We start from the raw sequence: 25,232 nt of genomic DNA, 5'->3' as shown, positions 1-25,232 counted from the left end.
GAAAATCGAGCTAGCATGATAGGCGGCTAGCTAGCCTCAAGCCTACAAGGTGTCGAAAGCGTTCCACAGGGATGCTGGCCCATGTTGACTCCAATGCTTTCCACAGTTGTGTGAAGTTGGCAGGATGTCCTTTGGGTGGTAGACCATTTTTGATACACATGGGAAACTGAAATCCCTAGCAGTGTTGCAGTTCTTGACACACTCAAACCAGTGCGACTGGCACCTACTACCATACCCCGTTCAAAGGCACTTCCATCTATTGTCTTGCCCATTCACACCTGAATGGCACTCATACACAATCCAAGTCTCAATTGTCTCAAGGTTGAAAAATCCTTCTTTAACCTGTCTCCTCCCCTTCATCTACACTGATTGAAGTGGATTTAACAAGTGACATCAATAAGCGATCATAGCTTTCACCTGGATTAACCTGGTCCGTCTATGCCATGGAAAGATGTTTTGTACACTCAGTGTATAGATCAACATGTAAACAATGTGTGAGTTTAGCTATTCTCTGCTTCAGATGACAGACCAGTAATGCCATCATACTGTAGGCCTATGGCTGCATTGATAAGCTGCGAAATTGATTGAGATAGCTGATATACTGAGTCAGCGACAATCAAATAAAACATATCGGAGATCTTACAACTAGACAAAAGGAAATGTTCATTGGAGAATACAACACAACAAACAAAGACACATTACAGACAGAACCCCTTCCCCTCTTTATTGCAGGATTGTGTTATATGATTGAGCAACATTGACATTTGAATAATAATTTAACAATTAAAACAAGTTTAAACTCTTCACTTCAAAAGAACCAACACTTCATCACTACAAAATGTAAAAATAAGCTAACTCGTATGTAAAGATTAGACATCTTAGTCTAAACAACAATAGATAATTGAGTAGTAATAAGTAGGCAATTATTACTAAAGCATCATTTCAGGTTAACAAAAAAACTCCATACCAGCGGTGGCCAACCTTGTTCCACTGATCCCTGATCTACTGGGTGAGCAGACTTCTGTTCCAGCCCAGCAATAGCACACTTGATTATCAACTCATTAGATGTCCTGAAACAGAACCCTGCACACCCAGCAGACCTCCAACAAGGGTTGGACTGCTCCAATTGTAATAGGTTTATACACTGTGTGTGATGTTTAACTGTATTTTTGTATACAACATGAGCTAATATAGGTAGGCCTACACATATAACCCATGGAATATAGGTAGGCCTATCCATGTTAGCAAATGTTGTATACAAAAATACCGCTGGTATACACAGTTGCTTTTTGAGAAGGTGTTCAAGTTCACAGTTAGCCATTGTTATGTAAACGCCAGATGAAAAGTACCAGTGGCTTGCTTTGGCCCCAAGTGAGAGCAGGTGCCATGGCCCAGTGAGACATCGATGTCGGCCAGTGTAGATGGAAACCGAAAAGTCTGAGCCTTTTGCGTAAAACACTGGGGTAAATCCTGTATGGAAATGCACCATTAGTCTCTTTGGACATTCATTGGGACTTCTCGCTTCATCTGCAAACACAGGCTATCACAGCGCTCCATATCTGAGGACAGAAAACATCAAAGAAACAGGCTTCATTATACTCAAATTAGACATCACTGAATATTATGTTGGTATTACAGATTTTGTCCTCAAAGCTTTTCACGCTAAGTACTGTAACTTGAGATCTGTAATCTTTTCATAATGTCCTTCCACAAAGTTACCTGCCCTATCCAGTAGCCTAAGCTTCCCCTTTACTGACAGCTGGAGCTGCAATTTCACCCTCTTCCATGGCTGTTATCTACAAATGCATTTGGAGACTGTTTTTAATTTACAATGATTACATCAAGATAGCTAGCTAATAGAAGGTTAGCTAGCTGCTGACATTTAATTCACTTAGCTAAACAGTGTAAAGTTAGATAGCTAGCTAGCAGCTCAGATGAGTTAGCCTACAAAGTGGCCTACTAGTACTGTAATACATATTTATTTTTTACTTTTTCAAAATGTATTTACTTACTTGAATAGGTCCTCCCACCGCCTGTTTTTTGGGTCCTTACAAAAAATAAATAATGGGCAATCTTCGAGATTTTTTAGGTGGCAGTAAAGCGCAGCCATGTGGATGAATGGAGACAAAGCAAAAATGTGTGTGCCACCAGAGCGGTTTAGAACGTGTTGTGACGTTTGACTTTACCAGAGTAATCCACTTTCAATAAATATAAAATCGCAGACTGTCGGCCACACTTGATAACTTGAAAACTAGCACACGCAACAACTCTCTATAAAATGTGTCCTACCTTGACGGAAAATAGTGACGCACATAACACACAGCACTTCTTCTACGGGCGTGTGGGGGGAGGGTTCTTGAAATGTAACATCCAATCAAAATCTTGCTGCTGGGAGCCAGCGGACCATTCAAACCATTTTTGCAATACAAAAATCCTCCAAGGGAGGCGTGACAATGATATGATTTTGGCGGTATGGCAACGAGAGACTAGATAAATAACAGTCATCACATGAATGCAAGTCATGTCACGACACTAGTTACAGTGTAACACAAGACATGCAAAGAGCGTTGCGAGTTATTTTAACTTTGCTTACAAGCAATGCAGGGGATGGAGTATTCAGCAAAGGCAGGGAAAAAAGAAACGCATGCAAACAGAATGCATAACATTATTATATTTGAGGGAACATCTAAGTTCACTTGGAAGTGGTGCATGCAATGACAGCTGTATGGTACAAACATGATGGGTTGTGTGCTCAAAGAGGATAAATAATTATTTATTGCCTTTTATAGAAGCTATTTTAGAGAGGTTTCTGTTTTGACAACAGCATTACGTCATACTATACTGCACATCTGAAAAGCGTGAAAAGATCACGGTTATATGTAGTGTTGTTTTGGCCAAACAGCCGAGCTAACAATGAGATAACATGCTGGATTGCATGGGGGAAATAAGCCAACACACAACCGTGTCTTATTCCTTAAGACAACTTAATATGGAGCAATAGACCCTGTCAATGGTTAATTGTGCATTATTGGTGATGCACATAGTTGTGAGTACTTCATCCTAATCCTTCAGGTGACAGCAGTACCAAGACATACAGTACCAGTCAAAAGTTTGGACACACCTACTCATTCAAGGGTTTTTTCTACATTGTAGAATAATAGTGAAGACATCAAAACTATAAAACTATTATAGACTGATCATGTCTTTGTCAGTGGGCAAACGTACAAAATCAGCAGGGGATCAAATCCTTTTTTCCCTCACTGTAACCCTAATCTTTGGTAAATGGTGTGAATGCTGGGGATCAACGGTCAGTATGCGGTTTATTACCAGTCTCTGCATGGGTCTTCTTCTGCTCTAGGTTGGTAGTGATGTCATGAACATCCACGTAGGCCCGAACTAGTCGCCATAAGAATGTAGTGTTCTGTCCAAACTGTGAAGAAAAGAGGTGTCAGTGTCAATAAACTTTACGTCATTGACCTTTATTTGGAGGCAGGCTTCACCTAGGAGCTCTACTGCTCCGACCTGGATTCAAATAGTATTTGTTTTCTTTCAAATACTGTAAGCACCACTGGATTAGGCTTGTCTACAGGGCTAGATGGGCGAGATTTGCTCTTTTGGAACTATTCCATTGGTTTCATTGCACCAAGCAAACTCAAGCAAGCTCAATCAAGCACAGCTGACATTTTTTGAAAGAAAGCAAATACTATTTGAACCCATGTCTGCTACTGCTGTGATTTTATTTTATTTTAAATACAGATATCTACTAGCCCTAGGACATCCGAACTCAAGACTTGGACAGTTGGTTGATGTGGCCCACCTCCTCCCTCTTATCCAGCATGGAGCGGAGGCACTCCCTCTTGTCTCCATCGCTGCCGTTGTGTAGAGCGTCCAACCTCTCCAGGAGGGCTGAGAACTCATCCAGAGGCTCGATCACAGTCACTTCATCCAGACTCTGACCCTCCTCAGCCTCACTCTGCTCTTCTTCCGCAGAGTCCATTAAAGCTGTTATGTACCTGAAACACAGGAAGCATTCATTAGCACCAAGTTCTGGCAACATCTGCATGTGTGTCATCTGTGGTTAAGGAAACGTTTTGGTCTGCGAGCGATGGTTCTGGGTAAGGGAGAGGTATGTTGGAGTGGACCACTGACAGGCGCATCTTGGGCCCACAACAGGTGCTGGAGGCCCCATCTTAGATCGCTCCCACCCCACATACCTCACCTCAGGCCCGAATAGCTGATTACTTAAGTCAGTGCCTTTGAGACAAAAGTATGTGTTTGCAGGAAAACAGCAACACTGCTTCTCCGCAGGGCATGCAGCAAGATCCAATGACGTTGTAAGAACCTGACTAGCCAATGTTGGAATGATACTTACCTATAATAACCTTTTCAGAGCCTACCAAATGCTTAAGAAAAGTTAAGAACATCAAACATCTAAAACTTCAGGAATAGTGTGTCACTAGTCTTGAAATAGATAACAGAGTCAATGTAAAGTTCTTAAGCAACACAAGCAAAAAGCAAAAATGTATATAGACCTATTAGCCTATTTTTCCAATTGAGACAAACCCAGTCATGGAAGTGCTTTATGTTCGAGATGGGCACGGTTATTCGAATATTCGAAAATACGAACAGACGTTAGTATTCGATTACTTGGGAGCGTATATATAAAAATAAACATATATAGGCCTATTTTAACAATGAAAAGGCTTTGTCTAAAATTAAATAAAATGATCTATGTGACATTGCTACATAGCCTACAAGGATTGACCATTACATTCAAAACATTTATAAAACACTTGACAGTTTTTATGAGTGCGCCCCATAAAAAAAGTCACGGTGCTTGTTGTTATTGTCGGTCAATCAAAGTGGCTACAGTCAGAGGCTCCATGTGTAGCAATGAAGTGGGAGATTTCTTATCAAAGCAAAATGGAATTAAAATTACGGAATTAAGTTGGCTAAATGAGAAGGAGTAGGCTACAATGATCAACCAACAGGTAGGCTGTTGTTTCATATGAATGGAGTTGTTGTAGACAAGTATGGGGAGCGCAGCAAAATAGCCTAAATTAGCCTTGTTACTTTAGCTAGCTGGCTAACTTAGCTGGCTACTGTAGCTAGCTAGCTTATTTAGCTACAACGATTTGATGCAGTGAAGACAGGCTACCAGATGGAATGATAGAAAAACTTGTTGCTGACATAAGTTTTAACTAGAGCGAGTTCTAACTTGAGCGAGTCAGTTTGGCTACCTTCTCTTTCTCCCTCCGTGCCACACACATAGACTGTCACACACACACCAGCCCCTGCTCCTCTCTCGCCCCTCCCCTCCCTGCTCCTCTCTCGCCCCTCCCCTCCCTGCTCCTCTCTCGCCCCTCCCCTCCCCCTATTCTGCTGAAACAAACCCAGGTTCCTAATCCGCTCTCTGCACAGTGACCTCGGAGTAAGCTCCAAACCTGTAGGCTAGTGCTGAACCCATCTATCGGCCAATACAACAGGACTTAAAATTCTGAATGGACTCGCTTTTGTGTGAGCAACGATGGCCATTCTCCAAATTGTGGTGTATTTGTTTTTTGTGCTTGCACACAACGTACTTGTACATTGAGTGATTGTCAGCATTTATCCAGATCCCTAGTGGAGACCCCCCTGGTTGCATTCTCTCGTTCATTAATTTGTTTGTTTACCAATTCATTCACTCGTCCAGTCATTCATCCGTTGGTCCTTTCATTCATGCAGTCCTCTCGCTTTTCCTCCCTGCGCTTGAAAGATGTTGAGAGAGGCAACATCCTGTCACGCCATTCCACGGCCCATGAATCACTGGAGTTGAGACAGAAAAAAGCCCAGGATGTAGGGCTGTGGAGGTTATGAAATTTTGTCAGCCAGTGATTGTCAAGCAAATAACTGCCGGTCTCACGGTAATTGACCATTAATTAACATTAACACATTTAGCATCGCCTGGCTTCAACGCATAGCCTACAAGCCACTGATGCAGACCTTTGGAACAATCTACATTTAAAAAAGTCTAATAACTCCATGTAATATAGCCTACACCATCACAATACATCTATTATTTTAGACAGGTCTAAAGAAAGATGATATGAAGAAAATGTAGTCTATTTCAGAAGAACAGAATAAAATACTCTGAGTTGTCCTTATGTAAAGCCCTGATCTGGCTATGCTATACGGCTGTGGGCTATACTAGTTAATTTAGCAGACAAGATTTGCTTAGAATTCCATGGCATTATTTTATATTATTTTATAGTTTGAAGAATACAATTGAACATAGCTGAATATAATAGAAAGGATTCTTTCTCCAACAAATTTCAGAGGGAGTGCGCATATGCGGCTATTCTGTGTTGAGCAGTTAAAGAAAAAGGGTCCTCCTATTGTGCTAATTTAGAGTTATTTATGCAACTTTAGTTGTGATACAAACATTGGGCTATATGTTTTGATTTTTAATACATTCTAAGGCTGCATGAAGCAACTAATTATGATTTGAAAAAAGTTGCATGAAAGGCATGAGCTCTGCTTTGTTTTCTGCTCAGGCTGCACACACTTCATCAGTCTCTCATTCACAATTTGACAAGCACTTGATAATGCCTCGAATTTCCCGGCAGCATCCCCTTTGTGTGGTCGTAATGCCCCCTAAAAGAATCCATGCCTTTTGTTGCCATTATAATTCCCTTCTCCCGGCTGCGTGCTCCAAAGGACCTCTCACTCACATGGCTCGCTCAGATCTCAATTCTTATTAACCAATGCAGTCACATGATCGGGTCTTTCTCACAGGCTACAAGTGAAAACCGACACATCGTGGACGCAACTGTGCGCGTCCTTATCCAATTATGAGGCACATATTCAAGATATTGGAAGAACTGTCCACGTACTTTTCATCAGCAAACAAGAGTGGCTGATGAGTAGAGTAGAGTAGAATGAGTAGGCCTAACGAACAGCAAAAGCACTAGCCTATGTCCATTTACCATCCCCCATAGTACAAAAGTTGACCTATTCTAGTCTGAGAGAGTTGTGGGATGCGATAGATCCCAAATCAATACAACCATTAGCGTCAAAAAAGCTTTTTTAAGCAATGACGCTGACGGAACAGATCAGAATGTTTAGCTTAAAATGTTAATAAACTAATAGGCTATTTCTTCACATAAGCGCAGCAATGCACACATGGCAGTAGGCTATGAGCATGAATGTTCAAAAATGCAATCAATTAGTGTGAAAACACCACTCTCAAAAGTGACCGCAAATGCGATTATGCATTTTTATAGTGAAAATGATCTTCCCCAAACTTGAAACTCGCGCATTGAGTATGTACACCAACAGTCAAATGTTGGACATACCTACTCATTCAAGGGTTTTTCTTTTTTTTAAAAATTTTTACATTGTAGAATAATAGTGAAGACATCAAAACTCTGAAATAACACATATGGAACCATGTAGTAACCAAAAAAGTGTTAAACAAATCAAAATATATTTTATATTTGAGATTCTTCAAAGAGCCACCCTTTGCCTTGATGACGGCTTTGCACACTCTTGGCATTCGCTCAACCAGATTCATGAGGTAGTCACCTGGAATGGATTTCAATTAACAGGTGTGTCTTCTTAAAAGTTAATTTGTGGAATTTCTTTCCTTCTTAATGCGTTTGAGCCAATCAGTTGTGTTGTGACAAGGTAGGGGGGGTATACAGAAGATAGCCCTATTTAGTAAAAGACCAAGTCCATATTATGGCAAGAACAGCTCAAATAAGCAAAAAGAAACGACAGTCCATCATTACTTTAAGACATGAAGGCCAGTCAATTCTGAACATTTCAAGAACTTTGAAAGTTTATTCAAGTGCAGTCGCAAAAACCATCAAGCGCTATGACGAAACTGGCTCTCATGAGGACCGCCACAGGAATGGAAGACCCAGAGGTACCTCTGCTGGAGGATAAGGTAATTCGAGTTACCAGCCTCAGAAATTGCAGCCCAAATAAATGCTTCACAGAGTTCATGTAACAGACACATCTCAACATCAACTGTTCAGAGGGGACTGTGTAAATCAGGCCTTCAGGGTCGAATTGCTGCAAAGAAACCACTACTAAAGGACACCAAAAAGAAGAAGAGCCTTGCTTGGGCCAAGAAACATGAGCAATGGACATTAGACTGGTGGAAATCTGTCCTTTGGTCTGATGAGTCCAAATGTGAGATTTTGGGTTCCAACCGTCGTGTCTTTGTGAGACGTAGAGCAGGTGAACGGATGATCTCCGCATGTGTGGTTCCCACCATGAAGCATGAAGGAGGTGGTGTGATGTGTGGGGGTGCTTTGCTGGTGACACTGTCTGTGATTTATTTAGAATTCAAGGCACACTTAACCAGCATGGATACCAAAGCATTCTGCAGCGATACGACATCCCATCTGGTTTGCGTTTAGTGGTACTATAATTTGTTTGTCAACAAGACAATGACCCAAAACACACCTCCAGGCTGTGTAAGGGCTATTTTACCAAGAAGGAGAGTGATGGAGTGCTGCATCAGATGACATGGCCTCCACAATCACCCGACCTCAACCCAATTGAGATGGTTTGGGATGAGTTTGACCGCAGAGTTAAGGAAAAGCAGCCAACAAGTGCTCAGCATATGTGGGAACTCCTTCAAGACAGTTGGAAAAGCATTCCTCATGAAGCTGGTTGAGAGAATGCCAAGAGCGTGCAAATATGTCATCAAGGCAAAGGGTGGCAACTTCGAAGAATCTCAAATATAAAATATATTTTGATTTGTTTAACCTTTTTTGGGTTACCACAGAATTCCATATGTGTTATTTAATAGTTTTGATGCCTTCATTATAATTCTACAATGTAGAAAATAGTAAAAAATAAAGAAAAACCCTTGAATGAGTAGGTGTGTCCAAAGTTTTGACTGGTACTGTATGTCCCATTTCAGGCGGTGATACAACCGGTCAGGATGCTCTCGATGCTGCAGCAGTATAACTTTTTGAGGATCTGGGGACCCATGCCAAATCACTGGGCAGCTCGCGGCTGGGTTTCCCTTTGTAGTCCGTAATAGTTTGCAAGCCCTGCCACATCCAACGAGCGTCAGAGCCGGTGTAGTAAGATTCAATCTTAGTCCTGTATTGACGCGTTGCCTGCTTGATGGTTCGTCGGAAGATAGAACAGCTGCCTCCGGTAAGACAAGGCGTGGCAGTCTGTGTATATATGTAAACAACAGCTGGTGCACAAAATCTAATATTAAGGAAGCCTCAAGGTTTTGCTCGCCTGAGGTAGAGTATCTCATGATAAGCTGTAGACCACACTATTTACCAAGAGAGTTTATCTATATTTTTCGTAGCTGTCTATTTACCACCACAAACTGATGCTGGCACTAAGACCGCACTCAATGAGTTGTATAAGGCCATAAGCAAACAGGAAAACGCTCATCCAGAGGCGGCGCTCGTAGTGGCCGGGGACTTTAATGCATGGATACTTAAATCAGTTTTACCTCATTTCTACCAGCATGTTAAATATGCAACCAGAGGAGGCAAGTGTCTTCACTGACATTTTCAACCTGTCCCTGACTGAGTCTGTAATACCAACATGTTTCAAGCAGACCACCAGAGTCCCTGTGCCCAAGAACACTAAGGTAACCTGCCTAAATGACTACCGACCCATAGCACTCACGTCTGTAGCCATGAAGTGCTTTGAAAGGCTGGTCATGGCTCACATCAACACCATTATCCCAGAAACCCTAGACCCACTCCAATCTGCATACCGCCCCAACAGATCCACAGATGATGCAATCTCTATTGCACTCCACACTGCCCTTTCCCACCTGGACAAAAGGAACACCTACATGAGAATGCTATTCATTGACTACAGCTCAGCGTTCAACACCATAGTGCCCTCAAAGTTCATCACTAAGCTGGTTACAATTGACGGAGTCACCCATGATTCACCAAATGATATTTTGAAGGAGGAAACAAAGTACTTTAAGCATATGTTTTCTTTTCAGTCGCCTCCATCTCCTCTAACTGAAGCTAATTGTAGAGATGTTTTTTCTATTGATAATGTCAAATTAACAGCCATACAGAAAGACTCATGTGAAGGTGAAATTACATAGGTGGAACTTCTGGATGCAATTAAAGACTTTAAGTCCGGGAAAACTCCAGGGTTGGATGGCATACCAGTCGAGGTATACCAAACATTTTTTGATAAACTCAGAGGACCGTTATTAGCATGTTTTAACCACTCCTATGTAAATGGTAGATTATCTGACACTCAAGAAGAAGATCTCATTATTACTGAAACAGGATACAAGTGGAAAATAAAAAGATCCAGTCCATTTAAAAAATTGGAGGCCCCTTACGCTTCAGTGTTGTGATGCAAAAATACTAGCAAAATGTATAGCGCATAGAATTAAAAAGGTATTGTCGGATATTATTCATTCTAATCAGACAGGTTTTTTACATGGAAGATACATTGGAGATAATATAAGGCAAGTATTGGAAACAATAGAACAATATGGAAAATATGGGAAACCAGGCCTGCTATTCATTGCAGACTTCGAAAAGGCATTTGATAAAGTACGACTGGGGTTTATATATAAATGCCTGGAGCATTTCAATTTTGGAGAATCTCTTATAAAATGGGTCAAAATCATGTATAGTAACCCTAGGTGTAAAATAGTAAATAATGACTATTTCTCAGAAAGTTTTAAACTGTCAAGAGGAGTGAAACAAGGTTGTCCACTATCAGCATATATATTTATTGTGGCCATCGAGATGTTAGCTATTAAAATCAGATCCAATAATAATATCAGAGGATTAGAAATCCAGGGCTTAAAAACAAAGGTGTCATTGTAAGCTGATGTTTTCTTTTAAATCCACAACTAGAATCCCTCCACAGCCTCATAGAGGATCTAGATACATTTTCTAACCTCTCTGGATTACAACCAAATAATGACAAATGTACTACATTACGTATTGGATCACTAAAAAATACAATTTTTACATTACATTTTACATTTTAGTCATTTAGCAGACGCTCTTATCCAGAGCGACTTACAGTTAGTGAGTACATTCATTATTTTTTTTTATATATTATTTTTCATACTGGCCCCCCGTGGGAATCGAACCCACAACCCTGGCGTTGTAAACGCCATGCTCTACCAACTGAGCTACATCCCTACATTACCATGTTGTTTAGCAATAAAATGGTCTGATGGTGATGTGGATATACTCGGAATACATATCCCAAAGGAAATAAATGATCTCACTTCAATACATTTTAATAGAAAGTTAGCAAAAATAGATAAGATCTTACTACCATGGAAAGGTAAATACCTGTCAATTTGTGGAAAAATCACCCTGATTAACTCTTTAGTATTATCCCAGTTTACCTATTTGCTTATGGTCTTGCCTACGCCTAGCGAACAGTTTTTTAAATTATATGAGAAAAAAATATTCAATTTTATTTGGAACGGCAAGCCAGACAAAATTAAAAGGGCCTATTTATATAATGAATATGAATTCGGAGAACAGAAATGATTAAATATTAAAGCATTAGACCTATCACTAAAAGCTTCAGTCATACAAAAGTTATACTTAAATCCGAACTGGTTCTCAAGCAAATTAGTAAGATTGTCTCACCCAATGTTCAAGAATGGCCTTTTTCCCTTTATTCAGATTACAACCACTCATTTTCAGTTATTTGAAAAGGAAATCGTCTCCCAAATATCACTATTTCTAAAACAAGCCATTGAAAGTTGGTTGCAATTTCAATTTAATCCTCCAGAAACGACAGAACAAATAATGCAACAAATATTGTGGTTAAATTCAAAACCTTTATTTTTTGACAGAATGTTTAAAAAAGGTATAATCTTCATAAATGATATCATCGGTAGGACTGGTGGAGTTATGTCGCACATGCAGCTAACAAAAACATATGGAAATGTTTGCTCTACCCAAAATTACAACCAAATAATTGCAACCTTACCGCAAAAGTGGAAGAGGAAAGTGGAAGGGGGAGAAAGTAAGGTACTTGTCTGTCGGCCTTGCATTAAAGAACATAATTGGTTAAGGATATCTGTGATAAATAAAAAAGTATATCAGTTTCACTTAAGGACCAAAGGATTGACAGCCATCCCATATAGATTGCAAAATAGTTGGGAAGAGATTTTTGACGTACCGATCCCATGGCATAGTGTTTATGAACTGACACGCAAAACGACACCGGATTAAAAAATTAGAATCTTTCAATTTAAATTATTATATAAAATTCTTGCTACCAATAGAATGTTATTTATATGGGGGATACAATCTTCCCAGCTCTGCAGATTTTGTTGTGAAGAGACAGAATCATTAGATCATTTGTTTTGGTTCTGTCCATTTGTAGCTTGTTTTTTGACACAGGTCCAGGAATGGCTAAAGGATTGCAATATTTACCTGGAGCTAACCTTGCAGATAGCATTACTGGGTGATCTGAAAAGTCATAGTCAATCGATCAATAATATAATAATACTTTTAGCAAAAATGTTTATTTTTAATTCACAATCTGTAGAAGCAATGAGAATAGAAAGGTTCAGAACTTTTGTAAAACATCACAGTACAGTTGAAATATATATGGCAAATAGAAATCCTATATGGATGGTGTTAAGAGATAGATGGGAGGTATTGAATGGAGTTGAAGGATGGGACTAATAACAAATAACAACAAATAATAACAAGATAACTAATAATGTAAGCATACTGTGTCCATAATAAGTATATAGGTTGTATGTTGGGAGCTTTTGGGAAAGAGCACAGTTAGAAAGATATGGCATATAGAAGCAAACCGGATGGACATCATGAAAATGATTGGAGAGGTTGAGAGTAGAAGAAGTTCAGGAGCAAACAAATAAAATATAATTATTGTAAAATTGACTGTCCATAAGGTGTAGATAGTAAGTATAGGCTGGAAGTAGAGGCCTGGGCATTGTTGTTCACTAATTTACCCCAAGTAGGGAAAGGATGGGCGGTTGAAAAGTAATAAAGGGGAGTATATACACTGCAAAAAATTTTTTAGGGAACACTTAAACAACACAATGTAACTCCAATTCAATCACACTTCTGTGAAATCAAACTGTCCACTTAGGAAGCAACACTGATTGACAATACATTTCACATGCTGTTGTGCAAATGGAATAGATAACAGGTGGAAATTATAGGCAATTAGCAAGACACCCCCAATAAAGAAGTGGTTCTCCAGGTGGTGACCACAGACCACTTCTCAGTTCCTATGCTTCCTGGCTGATGTTTTGGTCACTTTTGAATGCTGGCGGTGCTTTCACTCTAGTGGTAGCATGAGACGGAGTCTACAACCCACACAAGTGGCTCAGGTAGTGCAGCTCATCCAGGATGGCACATCAATGCGAGCTGTGGCAAGAAGGTTTGCTGTGTCTGTCAGCGTAGTGTCCAGAGCATGGAGGCGCTACCAGGAGACAGGCCAGTACATCAGGAGACGTGGAGGAGGCCGTAGGAGGGCAACAACCCAGCAGCAGGACCGCTACCTCCGCCTTTGTGCAAGGAGGAGCAGAGGGAGCACTGCCAGAGCCCTGCAAAATGACCTCCAGCAGGCCACAATTGTGCATGTGTCTGCTCAAACGGTCAGAAACAGACTCCATGAGGGTGGTATGAGGGCTCGACGTCCACAGGTGGGGGTTGTGCTTACAGCCCAACACCGTGCAGGACGTTTGGCATTTGCCAGAGAACACCAAGATTGGCAAATTTGCCACTGGCGCCCTGTGCTCTTCACAGATGAAAGCAGGTTCACACTGAGCACATGTGACAGACGTGACAGAGTCTGGAGACGCCGTGGAGAATGTTCTGCTGCCTGCAACATCCTCCAGCATGACCGGTTTGGCGGTGGGTCAGTCATGGTGTGGGGTGGCATTTCTTTGGGGGGCCGCACAGCCCTCCATGTGCTCGCCAGAGGTAGCCTGACTGCCATTAGGTACCGAGATGAGATCCTCAGACCCCTTGTGAGACCATATGCTGGTGCGGTTGGCCCTGGGTTCCTCCTAATGCAAGACAATGCTAGACCTCATGTGGCTGGAGTGTGTCATCAGTTCCTGCAAGAGGAAGGCATTGATGCTATGGACTGGCCCGCCCGTTCCCCAGACCTGAATCCAATTGAGCACATCTGGGACATCATGTCTCGCTCCATCCACTAACGCCACGTTGCACCACAGACCGTCCAGGAGTTGGCGGATGCTTTAGTCCAGGTCTGGGAGGAGATCCCTCAGGAGACCATCCGCCACCTCATCAGGAGCATGCCCAGGCATTGTAGGGAGGTCATATAGGCACGTGGAGGCCACACACACTACTGAGCCTCATTTTGACTTGTTTTAAGGACATTACATCAAAGTTGGATCAGCCTGTAGTGTGGTTTTCCACTTTAATTTTGAGGGTGACTCCAAATCCAGACCTCCATGGGTTGATACATTTGATTTCCATTGATAATTTTGGTGTGATTTTGTTGTCAGCACATTCAACTATGTAAAGAAAAAAGTATTTAATAATATTATTTAATTCATTCAGATCTAGGATGTGTTGTTTAAGTGTTCCCTTTATTTTTTTGAGCAGTGTATATAAAAAAACATGGGGGATTGGAAGTGATGCAGACAATTACATTGATAGAAGTTACAATCTATCTGCAGTATTAAGCTGATCTACCCCCCCCAAAAAAAAAAAAAAATAGAAAAAGCTAAGGACCCTGGGACTAAACACCTCCCTCTGCAACTGGATCCTGGACTTCCTGACGGGCCGCCCCCAGGTGGTAAGGGTAGGTAACAACACATCTGCCACGCTGATCCTCAACACGGGCCCCTCAGGGGTGCGTGCTCAGTCCCCTCCTGTACTCCCTGTTCACCCATGACTGCATGGCCAGGCACGACTCCAACACCATCATTAAGTTTGCCGACGACACAACAGTGGTAGGCCTGATCACCGACAACGATGAGACAGCCTATAGGGAGGAGGTCAGAGACCTGGCAGTGTGGTGCCAGGATTACAACCTCTCCCTCAACGTGATCAAGACAAAGGAGATGATTGTGGACTACAGGAAAAAGAGGACCGAGCACTCCCAAATTCTCATTGACAGGGCTGTAGTAGAGCAGGTTGAGAGCTTCAAGTTCCTTGGTGTCCACATCACCAACAAACTATCATGGTCCAAACACACCAAGACAGTCATGAAGAGGTCACGACAAAGCCTATTCCCCCTCAGGAGACTGAAAAGATTTGGCATGGGTCCTCAGATCCTCAAAAGGTTCTACAGCTGCACCATCGAGAGCATCCTGACTGGTTGCATCACTGCCTGGTATGACAACTGCTTGGCCTCCGACCGCAAGGCACTACAGAGGGTAGTGCGTACGGCCCAGTACATCACTGGTGCCAAGCTTCCTGCCATCCAGGACCTCTATACTAGGCAGTGTCAGAGGAAGGCCCTAAAAATCGTCAAAGACTCCAGCCACCCTAGTCATAGACTGTTCTCTCTGCTACCGCACGGCAAGTGGTACCAGAGCGCCAAGTCTAGGTCCAAAAGGCTTCTTAACAGCTTCTACCCCCAAGCCATAAGACTCCTGAACAGCTAATCAAATGGCTTTCCGGACTATTTGTATTGTCACTTGATCCATTTGTATTAAAAAGTCTTAAGATCTAATACTAGTTCTACACACAGACACAACATGTTCTCTCATGAGAGGGATTGGACATTCAATATGCAGACTTCGAATCCAGGGGGTATGATCTGAGTCTTTCGAGGGAGCTTAGCAGCAGTGGTCACCATGGTAAAGCTTCAAAACAAACATGATGAAGAGTTTACACTCCCAACATCCTCTGATCCAGGGAGCATTCAGCTCAGCTCATAGGGAATGCACCACTGGTAGTGAAAGGGGCCTCTCAGGGATTGATTTAGATGGGGGCCTTGGTTAATCTTTCCCTCGATCCTGACTAGTCTCCCAGTCCCTGCCGCTGAAAAACATCCCCACAGCATGATGCTGCCACCACCATGCTTAACCGTAGGGATGGTGCCAGGATTCCTCCAGACCTGACGCTTGGCATTCAGGCCAAAGAGTTCAATCTTGGTTTTATCAGACCAGAGAATCTTGTTTCTCATGGTCTGACAGTCTTTTAGGTGCCTTTTGGCAAACTCCAAGCAGGCCGTCATGTGCCTTTTACTGAAGAGTGGTTTCCTTCTGGCCATTCTACCATAAAGGCCTGATTGGTGGAGTGCTGCAGAGATGGTTGTCCTTCTGGAAGGTTCTCCAATCTCCACAGAGGAACTCTGGAGCTCTGTCAGAGTGATCATCGGGTTCTTGGTCACCTCTCTGACCAAGGCCCTCTCCACGGTTTGGGCGGGAGGCCAGCTCTAGGAAGAGTCTTGGTGGTTCCAAACTATTTCCATTTAAGAATGATGGAGGCCACTGTGTTCTTGGGGACCTTCAATGCTGCAGAAATGCTTTGGTACCCTTCCACAAATCTGTGCCTCGACATGATCCTGTCTCGGAACTCTACGGACAAGTCCTTCTTCCTCATGGCTTGGTTTTTGCTCTGACATGCACTGTGGGACCTTATATAGACAGGTGTGTGCCTTTCCAAATCATGTCCAATCAATTGAATTTACCACAGGTGGACTCCAATCAAGTTGTAGAAACATCAAGGGTGCTCAATGGAAACAGGATGCACCTGAGCTCAATTTAGAGTCTCATAGCAAAGGGTCAGAATACTTATGTAAATAAGGAATTTCAGTTATTTCTTTTTTATACATTTGCATACATTTCTAAAAACCTGTTTTCATTGTCATTATGGGGTATTGTGTGTAGATTGATGGGGGAAAAAAGTAATTAAATCAATTTTTGAATACATCTGTAATGTAACAAAATGTGGAAAAAGTCAAGGGGTCTGAATACTTTCTGAATGCACTGTATTGTGTAAATCAGTGCCTTCCGTGAAGTTCCGGATGCAAGAGATCGAGAGACAAAATGTGACTGGCCTGGACACTCATCACTGATCATGACATCATTTTTACAGTCTGGGCTTTTAAATTACAAAGCCCGAGGTCCTTTTTATCTTCATAAAACCTCTCACTGTGTGTTCCGACATGCCCGTTGATAAATGAACAAAATGGTCTCCTTAAATCAACAACTATCCAATGTCATAAATGCTACTGTTCTAAACACAAAAGTTATAATGTCCTCTAGCTACGGGGTGAGCAGTGTGATGTGAATAAACAGCAGTAGGAACTGTTTGAGGAATTACAGTTCCGACATGATGCTTTAAAATGAGGCCTTTGACAGCTCAGCATACAGATTGGAAGATTTATGGTCCTACTCGGTTGAGGTGGTAAGTTCAAGGAAGCTGTTTTGACAGATGAAGAGTGATTGGTGCAAACTGTTTGAGCTTTCCACCTTGAGAGTGTGAGTGGCTAAACTGAGCAAATACACTCCTTATCAACTTTGACCTGCTCCATAATTAAGCGTCCTTCCTTGTCATGCGTCTGTGCAATACAGAGTAGTGTGTACCCTGTAATAGGCACTTCGTGTTTCTGCAAGACCAAGCACAATCTGCAATATCTCAACACTGGTCAAGGTCTGAATATCTTCGCAAACACACCAGACAAAGCCGGATAAGGAAAATGAAATAATGACTAATTAATCCCTATAGTTTCGTAACACAGGACTGAAAAAGGGCTTTAAAAAAAAAAGGTCCGACTGCTTCGGAAATAGAAGTATGGGCATCTTCACAACAGTAATGTATTTCTAGTTACTGCAATTGTGGCTGTCTCGTGCCAATAGAACATGAGGAAGTTCAAAAGAGATACAGGTTACACTGCTCTCATGTGCTTTACTTGGGTGATACTCCAGCATTTCTTTCAAACAACAAAATCAAGGATGACAATCAAATACATTGTTTTTACTAGGCCCCTTATACTCTAGCCTTCTGCTACTGAATAAGCACAAAATATAAAAAAATAGAGTTACTCTGGGCCACATTTGGAGCTCGGGCCGAACGTTATGCACGCTGTAGGACATACCTCTAAACATTAATCATTACATTCTTTATCAATCCATTGCACATTTTAGTTGATTTATTTTCTCCAGACAATGACAATTAAGCATAAAAAGAAAACAAGCTATGACAATGCTAAAAGCATGACACCTGCCCCACCCACCATAGCATGGTTTTCCAATAAATATATCTTTGCAGTGAAGGATATACAGTGCCTTCAGAAAGTATTCACACCCCTTGACTTTTTCCACAGTCTGCCATCTTCCCGGTACAGTGGAAACCAGGATTCATCCATGAAGAGCACACTTCTCCAGTGTGCCAGTGGCCATCGAAGGTGAGCATTTGACCACTGAAGTCGGTTACGATGCCGAACTGCAGTCAGGTCAAGATCCTGGTGAGGATGACGAGCGTGCAGATGAGCTTCCCCGAGACGGTTTCTGACAGTTTGTGCAGAAATTCTTCAGTTGTGCAAAGCCACAGTTTCATCAGCTGTCCGGGTGGCTGGTCTCAGACAATCCCGCAGGTGAAGAAGCCGGATGTGGAGGTCCTTGGCTGGCGTGGTTACATGTTGTCTGTAGTTGTGAGGCCCTTGGACATACTGCCTAATTCTAAGCCATTGGCCTATGGCGATTCTACTGTTAAAAGAGACAGTGCACAATTATAAAAAGAGAATACTTCTATGCAAATGTTATTGATCAGTAAAATAAAATAAGTCCCAAATGGAACGAAAACAGCTTGTTTTTCAACTGTAGCTCCATGAAATCAGCCAAAACAAGCCCAATAACTCAATGTATGCACACACTCCTATTGAATTTGCATTCAACTGTATTGATTTACCCAGTTTATCAATAGAGATTTACCATTCAAATAAATGATTACCATGTTGTTATGTAGTTAGATTGTCTTTTACCAAAGTCAAATTGATTGTATGATTCTATAATTGATTAATTAATAAATATGTAATGATATTGAACTAAAAAGATCTGTCTGGATCAAGTGCCATTCTGTGACTTTGGCTAATACGCCTTATTTTTATGCCATGGTATCAATTTGGTATCGAGTATCGTGACTGTATCGAGTATCGTGATACTAAGCCTGGTATCGAAGTCAAAATTCTGGTATCGTGACAACACTAGTCTGCCTATCTCCCCAACAGGGAGGAGGATAAACTCCATTGATTACAGAAATAACAGGAATGATGACCCAATATGACCCGGTCTTTATCATGTGATATAGTATATGATATAGCTTCTGTATTACACTTCCATTCTATTAGCTTTTTCACTACAAAAAAGATAGGAGAGTAGTACGCTTTAAAGTACACCACTTGATTATTATTTTGGTTCCTTTCACTCAAGTATGGACAGGTTCCACCAGTCTTACACCCTGTAGTAAATTATGGCCTGAGAAAGAGTGCCTAGGCCCTCAAAGTCTGTAAACGAGGAACTGAGAGGCACAGCCACAGACAGACTGAAGTAAGACACCAAAACAACAATGACTAACTACCCAGAGTTCTCTGGCTGGCTGTTGGCCTGCTTGTTATGTTGTTACAGCAAGAATTGCTCCAGGCGACTGCTACCAGAGCTCTGCCAGGATGTAGGGCGGCAGGTAGCTTAGTGGTTAAGAGCGTTGTGCCAGTAACCGAAAGGTCGCTGGTTCTAATCCCCGAGCCGACTAGGTGAAATCTGTCGATGTGCCCTTGAGCAAGGCACTTAACCCTAATTGCTCCTGTAAGTCGCTCTGGATAAGAGCGTCTGCTAAATGACTAAAATGTAAAATGTAAATATAAATCTGGAGCTAACCTAACTGGGGGGAGGAGCCATGATCCAGCTCTGATCTGCAGCCCATTACACTGCTCTACCCCGCCCACTTCGCTGGGTTTGGATGCCAAGCCAGGCCAGGTAGGGTGCTTCTTTTTCTTGGCACACCTAATGCATTCTTAATGAAAGTACAGGAAAAGTCAATCCAGGTGATGCTCTCCTAGTCAGAGCAATGTCCCGCAACGCTATGACAAGTTCTTAACCCACAGCATTTTCTTGTTTCAAGGAAGTCCCAGAACATCACTAAGAAAAGTCTATCCCTTTCCTCTTTTTATATTCACCACCAGAAAACATCAAACACACTTACGTTTTTTCAGAGATCAAGACTATACTGTGAACAGGCGTAACAGAATAGCCTCATATCTCTTTCCACTTTCTGTTCTCACCTCGTGTATGAAATGGGACGTAGTTGCAGGCTGCAATTATGGTATTAGAAACCATCTGGTGGTGGCTTGTGGTTACAACAATCATGTATGTTTTTTGAACAATCAAAAGGGAAAGCCATAACTTGGATGTCAGATAGGTCATTCTTGTCACACAGTCAGAGTCATCCGCATACCCGGTCGACCCATAGTGAATACAAAGGTAACAAAAAAAACAATATACACTACCAGTCAAAAGTTTGGACACACCTACTCATTCAAGGGTTTTTCTTTATTTTTACATGGTTGAATAATAGTGAAGACATCAAAACTATGAAATAACACATATGGAATCATGTAGTAACCAAAAAAAGTGATGACAGCTTTGCACACTCTTGGCATTCTCTCAACCACATTCATGATGTAGTCACCTGGAATGCATTTCAATTAACAGGTGTGTCTTCTTAAAAGTTAATTTGTGGAATTTCTTTCCTTCTTAATGTGTTTGAGCCAATCAGTAGTGTTGTGACAAGGTAGGGGGGTATACAGAAGATAGCCCTATTTGGTAAAATACCAACCATATTATGGCAAGAACAGCTCAAATAAGCAAAGAGAAACAACAGTCCATCATTACTTTAAGACACGAAGGTCAGTCAAAATGGAACATTTCAATAACTTTTTAAGTTTCTTCAAGTGCAGTCTCAAAAACCATCAAGCACTATGATGAAACTGGCTCTCATGAGGACCACCACAGGAATGGAAGACCCAGAGTTACCTCTGCTCAGCCTCAGAAATTGCAGCCCAAATAAATGCTTCACAGAGTTCAAGTCACAGACACATCTCAACATCAACTGTTCAGAGGGGACTGTGTGAATCAGGCCTTCATGGTCAAATTGCTGCAAAGAAACCACTACTAAAGGACACCAATAATAAGGAGAGACCTGTTTGGGCCAAGAAACACGATCAATTAGACTGGTGGAAATGTGTCCTTTGGTCTGGAGTCCAAATTGGAGATTTTTGGTTCCAACCGCCGTGTCTTTGTGAGAAGCGGTGCGGGTGAACGGATGATCTCTGCATGTGTAGTTCCCACCGTAAAGCATAGAGAAGGAGGTGTTATGGTGTGGGGGTGCTTTGCTGGTGACACTATCTGTGATTTATTTAGAATTCAAGGCACACTTAACCAGCATGGCTACCACAGCATTCTGCAGCGATACGCCATCCCATCTGGTTTGGGCTTAGTGGGACTATCATTTGTTTTTCAACAGGACAATGACCCAACACACCTCCAGGCTGTGTAAGGGCTATTTGACCAAGAAGGAGAGTGATTGAGTGCTGCATCAGATGACCTGGCCTCCACAATCCCCCGACCTCAATCCAATTGAGATGGTTTGGGATGAGTCGGACGGCAGAGTGAAGGAAAAGCAGCCAACAAGTGCTAAGCATATGTGGGAACTCCTTCAAGACTGTTTGAAAATCATTCCAGGTGAAGCTGGTTGAGAGAATGCCAAGTTTGTTTAACACTTTTTTAGTTACTTCATGATTCCATATGTGTTATTTCATAGGTTTGATGTCTTCACTATTATTCTACAATGTATAAAATAGTAAAAATAAAGAAAAACCCTTGAATGAGTAGGTGTTTCCTTACTTTTGACTGGTACTGTATATATAGGACCTATTGAAGTTGAATGCAAAGTTCAGATTTACTGCTCAGTCAAACTGAAATTTGGATCAAAGTAAGTATGCGGAATCTTCCTATAAGCAAGAGATAAGAAAATGGATTCCAAAATGTTTTCCAAAAATGTAATAAGCTAGCCTATGTGGGTAATATTAATATCAACTGAAACGTCTCACAAAGCTTTAACACTGTTAACAACACAAGTGCCTTTATTTTAATATTCACTACTTACATGTTAATATATTGGTTTTCATAAAGAGGGGTTTTAAGAGGCAGTGAATTTTAAAAGACATCCGTTATTTATGTTATTCTAGGCTGGCGTGTTATCAAGGTATTTGGCTGCGGATGGAGGACGATGGGCATGTGGCACTAAATTCCACTCTGACACCCCAGCCACATTCACATACTTCTGGTATCGTGACAACACTAGTCTGCCTGTCTCTCCAACAGGGAGGAGGATAAACGCCATTGATTACAGAGGCAACAGAAATGAAGACCCAATATGACCCGGTCTTCATCATGTGATATAGTATATGATCTAGCTTTTGTATTACACTTCCATTCTATTAGCTTTTACACTACAAAAAAGATAGGAGAGTAGTACGCTTTAAAGTAGACCACCTGATTATGGGCATGTGGCACTAAATTCCACTCTGACACCCCAGCCACATTCACATACTTCTCAATTAACCAGATATAATGATTGAGCAAGTCAATTTGGCTTGCGATGCAGGGTGAGCATGTAACTTTGGCTTATTAAGATAGAGTATGTTTACATGCACACTAATAAATTAAGCAGAGCCAGCTCAGAAAGGAAACCAGATCGCCCCGCCTCAGGCTGACGCATCAGCTGAGATGGCATCAATTAGAGTCTAGTATCAATCACGCCTACCTTCTTTGGCGGTCTATTCACTCAGCTTCTTACTCCCACCAGCACCCCAGCCTCCACCTGTTAGGTTCTGTGTTCCAGCCAGGGGGATTGGTATAGCTTACCACGCTCACTGCCTGTAGGCTATTTTATATTGACGCTTTGCTTGGGCAGTGAGCTACCCTGAAGGAGCAGAGCCTATATTGCCAAGACTGGGGGGGTGGTTGTAACCATTTTCTAGTGATAGCCTTTTTACATTTACATTTTAGTCATTTAGCAGACGCTCTTAACCAGAGCGACTTACAGTTAGTAGTGCATGCATTTTCATACTGGCCCCCCGTGGGAATTGAACCCACAACCCTGGCGTTGCAAGCGCCATGCTCTACCAACTGAGCTACACGGGGGGCTGCAAGTAGGACCATCAACAGGTACTCGTATCTATTGTATAAGTTATTAGGTATAATACACAAATACAAAACTTAAAGTATGCATCTTGGAAATAGTTTTCACATTCAAACCTTATATGTCCGAACTCTGAATCAAATAGTATTCGCAAAAATAACATGGTCACTGTGGTAGAGCGTTTATTTTGATTGACGATTTTCTGCATTTATCAAAAGCCCCATCAGTAGCCTTATTTCAGATGTGTCTATGTAAACAGGCTTATTAGGGAAATCGTTCTTCTTGCAAAGCATGTACACGTTTTAAACAAACGATTAAATTAATCTGACTATACACAATAATCGTATTATTGTGTGCATGTAACTGTGCTCACTGTTCAAGTACAGGTGGGATAGTTAAGGTGGTGCAGCTGGTAAAGAGGAAACCAGCATTTGAGTATAAAATGCCAAAAGGAGTGGTGGATGTTTTGATAGAGGAGATGATGTAGCCTACTGCAATCATATCATATTAATGTCAGTGAATATTAGTGTATCGTTGGAGGAAATGTAAAATGAGTTTGAGCCATTGAACATAGAATAGTGCTGAGCGATTTACCGAAATGTCTGTTATTTTTCATTTTTTAAACAACTAATTGACCGACGTCGGTTCAATTATTTGAATTCCATTTCATTCTGGGGGTTTTTCTGTGAGCTCGATGTGCAGTTTCTTTTGAGATAAATCAGATCAAGCCTGAACTGTGCGATGTAGTAGGGAGTTGTAGTTTCCAACAGGCCAATATTCTACATAGTTCAGCGCAGAAAACATGGTCATTAACTACAATGACCATAATCCATTGTGCATCCGCTTAAACTTGTCTGGTCTGTGCAGAGGAGACATGGAGACAGAAGAGAGAACCGTGATCGAGAGGGATAGAAAGCAGTTGCTTCGTGAGCCTGAAAACACATGTTCTAAGTGATTGATAGTTGGTATTCAGCAGTCATAAAAGTATGCCTTATTTACTCAAATTGTGATTTTGTCAGACAGCTTAGGCAGCAGCTCTATATGACTTGGAATGAAATAAAGTAATCAAATAAAACATATTTTATTGAAGTAAAGTAATGTGAATAAATTATGATTATATAATCGAAACCCGTGATATATTTTTTATATTCGATCCGAAACAACCTCAAAAAGCACTAATCGCTCAGCACTAGCATAGAAATAAAGGCATGTCAAATACTATGAACAGTGCCTTGTTTTTTCTATGAAATCATACTGATGGCCAGATTTCCCCCCTGTATCTGAACCAAATAACATGTGACTATGCCAGAGAGAGAGATGGGACTCACCCTCCTTCGCTCTCAGTCCCCTCCTCAGAGCTTTGGCCTCCAGCTCTGGCCACTCCCCCTGCAATTTTCCTCCTGCGTGTGGGTGTAACTCGGTTTGGCGGGCCTGCCCTTATGCAAGCCACAGCCCCCTCAGCCCAGCCGCTGTGTCCTCTCAGCTCATTCCTCACGTGGTCCTGCAGCTTTGGGATGGCACTCTTTAGGGCCCGCGCCTCATCCTTCAGCTCTGACACACACTGGATCAGGGCTGCGAGACGATCTAGAACCTCAGCCTGACCCGGCAGGCTGTTTCCTCCCCCCACCACCATACTGTCTCCAGCCACCCGCTGGTCATTACTGCTGAGGTACAGCTTACTATGCACACTATGTCCACTCTTTGGCACGGCCCTCCTGCTGTTGTACAACACCACAGCGCCCAGGCTGAGGCCAGCCGCTCCAGCCAACACACCCAGGACCAGAGCCTTGTTGTCTGATGACAGGGCCATCCTGCCGACCTGGAGAGAAAGGGGAGAAATTAGAAAGACACATGAATAATTAATTTGTTTTGTTGTACACACAATACCTGTCAATCTCCCTCAGCCTGGGGCTCCATGCAAGATCTCACCTCGTGGAGTTGCAATGATCATGAGAACGGTGAGGAATCAGCCCAGAACCACACGGGAGGATCTTGTCAATGATCTCAAGGCAGCTGGGACCATAGTCACCAAGAAAACAATTGGTAACACACTACGCCGTGAAGGACTGAAATCCTGCAGCACCCGCAAGGTCC

The 25,232-nt window shown here is 42.0% G+C and overlaps 1 protein-coding gene across 1 annotated transcript in view; it reads right to left on the bottom strand.

Annotated features, from left to right (window-relative positions):
- rmdn2 (regulator of microtubule dynamics 2) overlaps window positions 1-24,948 on the bottom strand; it is a gene marked incomplete at both ends in the record, with an annotated part of 61,648 nt that extends 36,700 nt beyond the window's left edge. The window contains 3 exons of the mRNA XM_084165022.1: window positions 3,307-3,430; window positions 3,818-4,013; window positions 24,467-24,948. Of these exons, the coding sequence (XP_084021148.1) occupies window positions 3,307-3,430; window positions 3,818-4,013; window positions 24,467-24,948 (802 nt within the window). The remainder of the gene's footprint in view (window positions 1-3,306; window positions 3,431-3,817; window positions 4,014-24,466) is intronic.
- Between the last annotated feature and the right edge of the window lie 284 nt (window positions 24,949-25,232).

The sequence above is a fragment of the Coregonus lavaretus genome (genome assembly GCF_964263955.1).
Source record: "Coregonus lavaretus genome assembly, chromosome: 1".
Classification (NCBI taxonomy): domain Eukaryota; kingdom Metazoa; phylum Chordata; class Actinopteri; order Salmoniformes; family Salmonidae; genus Coregonus; species Coregonus lavaretus.
This window is presented reverse-complemented; position numbering and strand designations above follow the sequence as displayed.